This window comes from Metopolophium dirhodum, chromosome 9, assembly GCF_019925205.1.
Source record: "Metopolophium dirhodum isolate CAU chromosome 9, ASM1992520v1, whole genome shotgun sequence".
Classification (NCBI taxonomy): Eukaryota; Metazoa; Arthropoda; class Insecta; order Hemiptera; family Aphididae; genus Metopolophium; species Metopolophium dirhodum.
Window position 1 is genome coordinate 33128963 of NC_083568.1, and position 11843 is coordinate 33140805.

The following is an 11843-nucleotide window of genomic DNA, read 5'->3' on the forward strand; positions in this document are numbered from 1 at the left end:
GGGTGCGTGGGCGTAGGGCAGAGGTATATTCAAACTTTACCCTCCCTCGGCTCCTTTGTGTGTTCACAATATTTTTACGTCTCTCAAATTATTACGAACAAATTAAAACAATACGGATACAATATTATAGCCAATATGGGTGAGGTAATCATTGTCGTTTCCATAATCGCTATAATGATTATAAATATATATATATATATATTAATTATAGTTGACCTACATTCATTTTGGTTTACGGTGCTTTCACAAGACTCCCTTCGACAACTCTTGCGACGTACAGTTTGAATACCTCTGCAATAGGGCAACATTTGAATTGAAACGAAGACGTCAACCCTCATAATATCCGTCACTGCGACACTGCTGCTGCTACAAATAGTTGTGTAGTCAGTGGTGATTCAGGGTATTCTTAGAATCAACCATTTGGGCCTTTTAGCATTAATTATTATTGTTATTTGATATTCGGTGACAAAATATTCGCCAACTATCTATAGAGTAGATAAATAGTAGAAAAATAGTTAAGGACCCGCATCCTTCCATACCCTACTCCCCTTCTCTCACCATACGTACGCCACTGATAATAATACACTGATGTCTTCTAACGATTAAAAATTAAGTAAAACTCATTGGCATATTATATTATAATAATAATAGTACCTGCTCTGCATGCCATCGTCAAACGGCAAGACGAACCGCAAAGACTCGACGTCGAACTTGCTTCGGCTGTTCCATGGCGGGCGGGCCGATCATCGTGTGGTCACCAGACAAGACCTGACCACGGATTATCCCGAAAATGATGACAGTCCGCGGACTTCGAACTCCGATGGTGGGATCGCCATCAATAATTATTACACGTGGAACTCGTCCAGAACGAACTCTTCCATACACAAGTATGCATATTGCACGCGTACTAGTGCTGATAATACTACGATAATTATTTAATATTTTAATGCCGTCTTACCAGTGGCGTGGCGAACTTCACTAACTTATGAGGCACAATAATTTATATAAATAATAAATTATAAATACTTATTTAAGTAATTACGTATTTACATAAATGGTAACTGAGAATGATTGGCTTAGTCTTAGTACACACTTAATAAATTATTATAATATGTGAAATGCCTCTAGTCTCCAGGACATCTACCACCCTTTAAACTGAGGCACATGCCTCAAATAAAGTACTTCGTTAAGGCACTGCGTCTTACCGTGGCAATGGTTCGGTATATAGAGATGAGGCATAAAAATTCCAAGAGCCGTTCGTAGGTGTTTTCAAATTATTTTAGTATAGGAATATTTATTTAAAAAAAAAAATTAATATTATCTTAGAGGAAATATCCGTGATAATATTATTATGTGTAATTACTAGTTATAGTTATTGTTAACCGAAATTCGGGAAAATTCAAATAAATGCTCACCCCTTTTATTTAAAAAATATATTATATATGCACTAATGCATTATAATAATAATATAACCCCTCTGTCTCCTCTTATAATATTGTTAATGAATCCTCGACATATCTTAATTCATTCGCCAACCGTGGTATATCGTATAAAATATCATGTTTCGTTATACGTATTTTTAATACAATAGTTCAAAAATATTATATTCCTACAGTACAGTGCACACACTTAACTATTCTTCTGGTCGTTTAAATTAAAACTGATGCAAGGCCATTCCCAGCTTAGAATAATAGTAGGTACCTAAAACGTTTTCTCAAAACGCATTCTACATCCTACAGACGCGCGACACATCCCCTGCTGCTTATCTTTACAATATAAGCATATTTTATATTCTTATTATGTATTTTGTTAAATAAGTTTGAATATATTTTTAATGTGCCCTTATATAAGACCTATTATTAGTTATTGGTCTGGTGGCCTTCAGTCGTTTAGTTCATTCGTTCAGTTGTTTAGTTAGGCTAAAACTGTATAGTATTCAGAGCAATTTCTTGAGCTATATGTGACTATAAGTATATAATATATACTATTATATTATCCAAAAAAATTGATAAGATACGATATAATATGTAATACAAAATATTATATTGTGTATAAAATAAGGTTATCGTTATGGCTAAAGGTTATATTATAACATATATAGTATTTACCTATGTAAATTGATCATGCTTTAACAATGCAATTGCCCACATCAAACTTCTTTAGCGGACGCCACACGGCACACCCTCGCTTTTTAAGGGGTAACATTAATTAAAATAAGCTTATTTACGTGGTTCCACTATCTACAAATGCAAACTATTGTTGGTTATTGTGTCATTGCAAAATTATATCTAAAATATAATCAATTTAAATATAATACATTTATTATACCTACTGTTAATATACAAATTAGTGTGTCATATTTTTTGTGATATTATTCATACTAATAACAATAAGAGTTATAACTCATAACATAGATTAATCATTATAAATATTTAAATAAATGTATATTTTACATATTAAGTCACCAATTACCACATACCCAGACAGCATTTTGTAATGATAATATTATAATAGTATTACAATAAGGTTATACTAATATTATTCGTTATTACAATGTTATAATAATATTATTAATCAAAAAATTGCTGTCTGGGTATGTATAAGTCATAAATAATTAATAAAAATCGTAAAAATAGTAATGATTATAATAATAGTGACGAGTCAAAATATAATCATCTAAAATTCTAAAATATAAATTTAAAATCAATCAAATCAAATCACCTCTTTATTATTATTTTTTTTTGTCAAAATCCACTAAATAATGAGCTACGTTTTCTACGTAATTATCCATAGATATTTCATTATTTTTATATTTTGTGTACAATACAGTCACGTGCTGGAGTCACGGAACGCTTGGTTTAAAAATATTTGTTTTTATTAAAAATCCATTTTTGTACCTGAATATGTGTACGGGCGGAATTTATCTTTTTTTCCTGGATATTTTCCCGGACGGATTTTACCATAGACATTATTTGTACCTATTCACTTCAGGCTGAATTTACAGTCTCCCATAATAATATATGATATGTCGGCGATGTACAGGGAGAGGGCGGAAATCGTATCAGCACTGCACTCGGTCAAGTCAGCGTCGGAGCCGCATCGCGGCCTGGCGATGAGCAACAGCTTCACCAGATCACACAGGTTGAGGGAAATCATGTCAATGTGCGCGGACCGCCGGGGCGATTTTTCAACGGACGAGTACCACCGCCACGACCACGGTAACAGCGGTAACGACCAGGACGACGACGACGACGACGTGGCTTCGGCCTGGTCGACCAGCGGAGCGACCGCGGCCCGACGTAGTTGGTCGTCGTCGTATATCGGTGGCACGTCACGTTGCTGGTCGTGTACAGCCACCGACCGCGAAACTGACGAAGATGACGACGACGACGACAACAACAACTTGACCGCGGACGAGGCTCACTGCCGACGGACGGCTGATAGTCGTCAGTGGTCTTGGGTACGAAAGTTGAACCGGAAGTTCAGAAACAGTCGAGACAGCAGATAACATGATAAACAACTGTATTATAATATACAAATATACTATAAATTATAATAATATATTATTAATATAATCTTATAAGACGAGCGTGTACTGTACATTCGTGCAATCGTACTATAATAATAATAATCGCAATGTCTGCAGCGAGATGAAAACAAGACCCAAAATAGCATAAGTTATGATAACAAAGTAAAACTAAAAAGCGAAATCTAAAGCAAAAAATATTTATTTTTATTTAGAAATACACACATTTTGCAAGTATTTTTTTTTATTTTATATTTTATTGTTATTCTTTATTTTTTTTAATATTTCTATATTCTGCTGCTGCTGTTAAAGTTATTATCCTTAAGCCTTATTGTAAATGGAATTTTTCGTACAAATAAGAAAATAAATAATAGGTAATAAAGAATTATAGCCATCATTATTAATTTTAATATTTTAATAATTATCTTTTTTTAAATTATAATTTTTTTTAATGATATATGATGGAAGTTGTAACAAAAAATACTTGTTGAAACAATTAACAATAATTATACTATTATTACTAATTTGTATTGTTATCATTTTGTTTTTAAAGTCTTTCTAGTTTCTATTTCTTTTACAACTTCATATATTTTTAATTTCATATTCTTAAGCAGAATATTTTTCCGAGAATTTCAATATATAAAAGGTGGGTACCACTCTGTTATACAGAAGCAGGTGTCGTGTCACCTGTGTTTGACACTGTACTGTATGTGATGAATTTTGAATTCAATGATTTAAATTATAATGTATTAAACTTAGTGTATACGAAAAACGATTCTGAGCGAAAATTGTCTATAAGCCTAATATATATTACTACGTATTTACTAAGTATATATTTATTGATATTGTTTTATACTATTATAGAAATTGATGTTACTATTGTCTATAAGTAAGCATACAGTAGGTAGGTTAAATTAACTTTTGATGAAAACATTTAATTTGAAAATTTCATTGTGTGTAATGTGTATAAAATAAAATAATATACTTTAAAAGTTAAAATCTTAGATATAGAAAGAAAATATCTTATGATTTCATAACTACAAAATAATTTGAGCATTTTTGCTATTTTAATGATTTTTTTATGAACATTTTTTGTTCACATTGATGATGAAATTAAAATATATTGTCTTTAAAAAAGTAAAAACTTTAACATTTAAATCATAAAAAAACTTCAAACAAAGAAAACAAATATTTCCAAAAACGTATGATCATCGACAAAATGAGTGTATATGTTTCATATTATACCCGCGTATAATATTACGCTGCAAATATTTACCTATATTATGTATTTCAGCTATAAACTGTAATGTCGCGGTCAAGCATGCTAAGACGATTATCTGATGCTGTTGCTGCTGCATGGGATAACAGTGCAGTACTGCTTTTTACTTTTTAGTTTCTATACTTAAATCTTAAATGTCGTCAATTATAATATATAGGTACCTACTCAAAGTCTATCTGGTAACATTTCGATCGTTTTGAAAATAATAACAATAATTTCTCAACTTTGAATACACAACAAAATTTAATTATTTATATTTTTTCGGTCTAATATTATTAATTTTTAGTAAGTTCTGAAATTTTACCCGGGTACAGGTACTGTTTTTTGGTACGTCCTTACATCAATTATAATTATGACTATATAAAAAATTGTCACTAGCTTGGTAACATTTTAAAAATTACTACATTAATTATACTAGCATTATTGCCAAAATGCAGTGGTGCGCATTAAGGTCGAACGCGCAGCAGGGAGTCAAAACAAATTTTGGCTTCTCTACTCCTAAAATTAAAATCTAAAGATAGTGCAAAATTAATTTAATACATGTTCATGTTGCCCGGAAAAAAAATTATGATTGTTCAACTCCTTTTGGGTGTAACATGAGCTGTGGAATAAATGTCTTTTTGAATGTATAAATGATATTTTATTTTAATGTATGGCCATCCCGACCGACTTTGTCCGTGAGATTCGCAGCAGTACATTATCAGGTATAGGCTATCTACTTGCGGTAGATCGCGGACCCCGTGTGGTTTGTACGTAAGTGTATAATTTAACTCTTAATAGTATCAAAGTTATACCAAGTTTGTCGTTTTTATTTAATTCGGCCTACGGCGGATTAATACAATCCATTAATACAAAATTCTAACCTAACGGTACTAAAATCCGATGAAGAAAAATAAAACCAAACATTCATATGTGTAATAATAATAAAATATTTGTGAAGTCGTAATACAAATCTGAATCATGTTATAGCAACATGCAACATCAACATGTATATTATAGTTCGTTCTGACGTAGAAGGAAATTGTATCTACTTTTTTGGTGAATAATCACGCAGTGATAATAATAATACCTAAATGGGGGAACCAATTCGAACTGTTGTATCATACTTATATTATATGATAATAAGTAATTTTTTCGGGAACCAACACTTTAATTTGACTCGGAAACCGATTCTCCGTATTTTCCAATTAATCATGAGTTGCACCGTGACTGCGATCGTCGTTTAATTTTTTTCATTCTCGCGCATATTATATACGTCCTTCATAGTTCATACCGTATACATTTTGTATGCGTATACTTCCTATATACAATATAAATTATAATAATAATTTATAGTAGTAACTAGTAAGTAGGTACGCGAACCCCATTTGCATATTTCGGACGGGTCGCTGCCGACAGTAAAAATAATCAAAGTACCTACCTATAATATAATAAATAATATAATATAACATGTACCTGCACCATAATATTTAAGTTTCAGATAATATGCGCAACAGTATGTGCTAGACTTTAGTATACAGGGTGATTCACCGAGCATTCCGACATTCCTTTTTCGTTTAATATTGCATTTATTTAAATTCTGATTTTTGAATTTTTCACCTGTATACCCGCCTAAACCTCATGTTTTAAATACTTAGATTTTTTGTACAATATATATCAGGAATGTTTTTTGGCAATACAATGTTTGGTTCTTCAAATGAGAACATCCCTTTGTTACTGTAAACTGTTAACTGTTTAGTAGATAATTGTTTTGAATTTTGTCGTACATAAATCAAAATTTGAACGAGTACCTATAGTTTCTGAGTAGTAAGTTGTGTATCAAAATGTTTATAAGTAGGTCCTTACCTAACTACTGGCTTCTAAAGATATTGATCCTTAAAAATGGCTCGCAAAAATATAAAACATATTATGATTATTATGTAATATTTAATTTAATTATTAGATACTAGATAGGTACTCAAGACAAATTTAACCAACATTTCCTTGGTGTACTATGTTATTCTTAATGCATAAATACATAATGTTTAGTAAGACAAGGACAAGTAATAACTCGAAAACTACTCGTTAACATTTTTAAATAGACACATAAAAAATGTCTAAAACAAATCACCTGCTAAATAATTTACAGTAAAAAAAATTATGGTTGTCATTTGAAAATCAAGTTTATCGCCGCAATACACTCATTAAATAGTATAAACAAATCTAAGTCATTAAAAATATAGTATTTTAGTAGGTATTATAGTAAGTACCTACCTATATATGTATATAATATTATACTTAAAAATTCTAAAAATTATAATTGTAGTATATTATGCATTATTAAATTAAAAAGTGGATGGCGAACATACTATTGTTTAAACACACTGTATAAATCAAAATAATATATATCGCTCTTTAAAATTTCTTAAAATTGTCCATAATATTATATGTAATATATTATAACTATATAGGTGCCTAGGTACGAGGTACCTATATTATATTGAGCGATGAGCGCACATGGCATATCTTATATTGATTGTGAACGGGTGGGTAGCGGGTTTTTTTAGCCACGTAAACATAATAATTTATTCAATATTCATAGTATAATAATATAATATATTACCTTTGGGCCTTGTGCCCGTTATATAAATAAATAATAATGAAAATATTATATTATAATTATACATTATTGCATGAGAAGGCTGTCGTCGAGCGATCGACGACTAAACGGTAAAAAACGCGTTTTGTAATTTCCGAGAAACCATTTCTTTGGCGATTTTTTCTCCATTTTAGTTTTTAGACGGACTCTTTTTTCGAAGCATTAATAATATTGTACCAGGGAGTCCAGGGGCGTCATTTCAATTTTTTTTTTGTTTTACCAAAATGTTTGCATGCCATTCAGATCATATCCAGCCCACATGGAAAACTTTTTTCTCGAGGGGTGGGGGGGGGGACAAGTGGGGACAAAAACTGTAGAATATTTGTATAATTTATTTAATATGTCACTTATATTAGTATGAATATATCACAATATTATTACTATTTTTGACGAATTAAGTGTAGGTACTTTTAATGTATTTATTTTATATTGTGGATATTTACACTCGGTAAATAAATGTATGGGTATAAATCACCTTTATAATAAAATACTTAACCAAACCTAACCTACACATTTTTTCTCCGTACATACTCAAAATATATAATATAACTAGCATAGTTTTCACAATGTTTGTGTTATAATTTTATCAACAATTATAATATTGTGGGACGACCAAACCACATCAAACATTCTTGGAAATTAAACATTAGAACTATACACTTTTTTTTTTAATACTGAAAAAATATAAAATATATGTATTATAAAACACTTAGGTATATCGGCGGTTATATTTATTTTTGGAAGGCCAAAGAAGGCGTTTTAAAAAAAAGTTGGTACAAATGTACACCCTGCACCCCCTTAAATGACGCCCCTGCCAGGGACTGGAACCTTTTGAATGTATTTGCATCGGTTCCAGTACGTGTTCTCCACAAATAAAATAACTGTTCCTCTTAGGTTCTGGTTTTTTGATTAAAAAAACATAAAGGTATCAGTTTCAGATAGTTTCGGCACCTGCAGTTATAGTTAATTTTTAGTATAGATAGGGGAACATGTAGCAGGGACAGGATGAGTATACGAGGTAAGATGCAACAGCGTTTTCCTCCATAATTATTAATAATAATATGGTTAAAACCTCTTTAGAATATTTTATGGAGGCAATTTAGATGATTGTTGATCATAATTTTATGATAACTGATTGATATGGCATAATATCAGTGTTTTTTTTATTTTCGTCTCAAAATGACTTATTTTGATAAAAATTCTACCCTATTTTAAGGCAAGAATAATTTATTAATTCTTAAAGAATACTATTCTAATATTGACTTATAAATGGTACACAAATTCAAAATTTTTGTGAAAAATTCAACTTACTACAACGAGTTGAACATTAAGTGTCTCGTCTTTCCCTTGTTCCCCTAAATTAAATAAATATTGTTATTCTTAATTTGTATTAATAGGTTAGGTACCTCTGTCTATGCAGTTTTCTTAGAAAAATATGGAAAAAGTAATATTGACCTACAGATTTTGTATACTATACCATTATAAACTGTGTGGTTTATGATACGTGAACATCTGATAACTATAAAAGAAGTATGCATGTCGCTTATAAAAATATTTGACCAAGTTATCAAGATGTTTTATCAATGCAAAAATAAAAGTTAGTGGTCCAATATAGACCACTCTCCCAAAGTCCCATTGCTTCAAAGTAGTCATGGTAAAAATAGATAATTATAAAAAAATGGTTAGGATTTTTTTATTAGTAGGTAACATTTGTAACTGTAATACTTAATAGACGTGCAAATAAACTCCTATCAACGCGACGGATTCGGCACAGCCGGTCCGAGTTCGATCCTCGACCACTGGGCGGCATTTTTCTCCGTGCAAGTCACGGTGTCCGGAGAACAAGTGCCGCCATCCCCCCACCCCGGGGCACGGCAGAAACCTACGGGTGCCCCATTAGAAATTCTGCCAAACACAACACACACGTGTACCAACCTACCCAATATAAAACCTACCAAACCTACCCAATATAAAACCTACAGTGCCCTCCCCACACCCAATGGCCTATGTTGCCGCGGGTTACCCAATAAAAAAAAAAAAAAAAAAAAAAAAAAAAAAAAAAAAAAACTCCTATCAAAACCTATTGCATAGGTTTAAATAGATTTTGATTGCTATGAATTACAACAGTAAAATAATGCACTAAACATATTTAATACTTATTTTATTTGTTTTAAATATCCCAAACTCCAAAGGTTTTACAGTATAAAATAAATTAAGATCTTTATATACAAACAATATACATATCTACATTATACGAACATTAATCATTATTGATTTAAACTAGATACATAATTACAACAGCATAATTGCAATCAAATATATTTTATAAGTAATTTATAAAGAATGTTGATTTAAACTCCTTAGTTATACATAATTAAATATATTTAAAACAATTTAGCCAAAATTATTTCAAACAGATATTGTCACTAATTCTTACGATAATGAATTTTAAAGTCTTATAATTAAGTAGCTGTACCTACGCGTATTATAACATTAATAGTTAATTATCATACAGCATATAAATAGTAAAATGGTTGAACTTAATATTAAAATATTAAAAAATATTTTACAGCTTAAAGTTCTTTGAATTAGAAAATAATCAACATGTATCTAAAATTATAAAGTATTATTACTATAATACTACAATATATACAATATACCACATATAGCTTGTACTGAGCCGATTACAATACAATTTAATACAAATCAAATTAAGACAAAAAAAATTAAATTAATGATTAAGTTATAATATATAAGTACAAAAACAATTTTAATAAAGATGCACATTGAATTTGACAACGGTTAACAGAAGAAACGATAGTTTTCATTACTTCTAAAATTTTAAAAACTAACCCAATAGCATATTATCAACTAAAGGACTTTTTAAATAATTTAATAGCAGATACCAAGTTTCTATATGAAAGAATTGAATAAAGCAATTTGTCCTAAAACAATGTTATGTTCTATACTTCATTGTAAAAGCCAAATTCATAATCCATAGATACGTATAGATGCAAGCAAAACCTCTAAATAAACATGTAAATCATTTTTTTTGCACTATATTTTTTTCCCTTTATTAAGTTGAAACTTCAACATCCGAGGTAATTAGCCTGGGTTATTTAGCAGGTTGTATTATAGTTGGGGAGTTTTATTACCTTATAAAATATTTTGTCATTGTTACACATACGACGTACCTATAGAAAATAGGTACACAATGGAAAGGACATATTTTGACTTGAAGCCATATGACGAAAGTGCCCCAAGGTAAACATAATGGAAACTGTATGGTATGACTTGGTTAACTGACGATTCCTGTTGCAGTGTTGCATCTTATTGGGTTATTATGGTAATAATAGAATATTATTGTATTATTGGTCAAATAAAAATGTTTTTTAATGATATTTTAATATTAATACCACTACAATGGTTTTAACCAGAAATATGGTATAAATGGGTTCTTCTGGCTGGTTACCCAATGTATGATTTACATTGTACTATTATTTATATATTATCTATGCACATTGCACATACCATACATTTAAAAGTAGAATGATATTATATTATTTAAATTTATAAATATAAAATATTATTATTTACAAACTATAAGAACGGTTTTAATTATAGATGTAGAATACACAATACATATTTTAATCAACTACCTACATACAATTTATGCTTTAGTATGGGAGGTTTTTCCAGAATTTAATTTATTATTATATTAAAGCTTATTTTGTATATTTAAATATCAACTTAATTTTTTATTTTTACTTTATATGGGTAGGTAAGTAGGTACCTACTTTTCTACCGTCACATATGTTTTTTCCAACCTTCTAGAACCAATAATATATAGTTATAAAAGTGATATGATAACTCGATAAGATTACTCGAATACTCTTAATAAAATTAAATAATGTTAACATTATTTTTGTGACCAGTAACATTATAAATTATTAAATTTGGCAACATCAAACTTCTCGTCCCACTTTTTTCAGACTTCGAACTGACAGGATAAAATATATTATCCTGGTGTGGTTAAAAATCAAGTTTCACTGTTCTGTTGCATCATTCATCTGGTCAGGTTAAATATTTTTATTTTTGTCATTACCGTCTCACTATTTTATACCTACCTATTATAAATAGGTATCGTAATATTCTTTCTTCATATTTAGAATATCTATGGGGATCTATTACCCATACCCCCCTCCCCCTCCCCGTGTGTGTACACTCATACATATTCTTTTTGTTACTTTAACTTTGCTACTACTTATTTTAATAAAGTTAATTGGTGATGTAGATGTAACTCTTAACTTTTTAATGTCCTGATGTTTTACTATCACACATTTATTTTGTGTTTGTTTTATTGTTGTTTTAGAAAGATTTATTTTTAAATACGTTATAAG

The 11843-nt window shown here is 30.0% G+C and overlaps 1 protein-coding gene across 1 annotated transcript; it reads left to right on the top strand.

Annotated features, from left to right (window-relative positions):
• The first annotated feature begins 663 nt into the window (after positions 1 to 663).
• On the top strand, positions 664 to 3508 carry LOC132951857 (uncharacterized). The gene is made up of 2 exons (XM_061023864.1): positions 664 to 887; positions 3043 to 3508. Exons 1-2 carry the CDS (start codon positions 664 to 666, stop codon positions 3506 to 3508), a joined length of 690 nt encoding a protein of 229 aa, XP_060879847.1.
• Positions 3509 to 11843: the final 8335 nt, after the last annotated feature.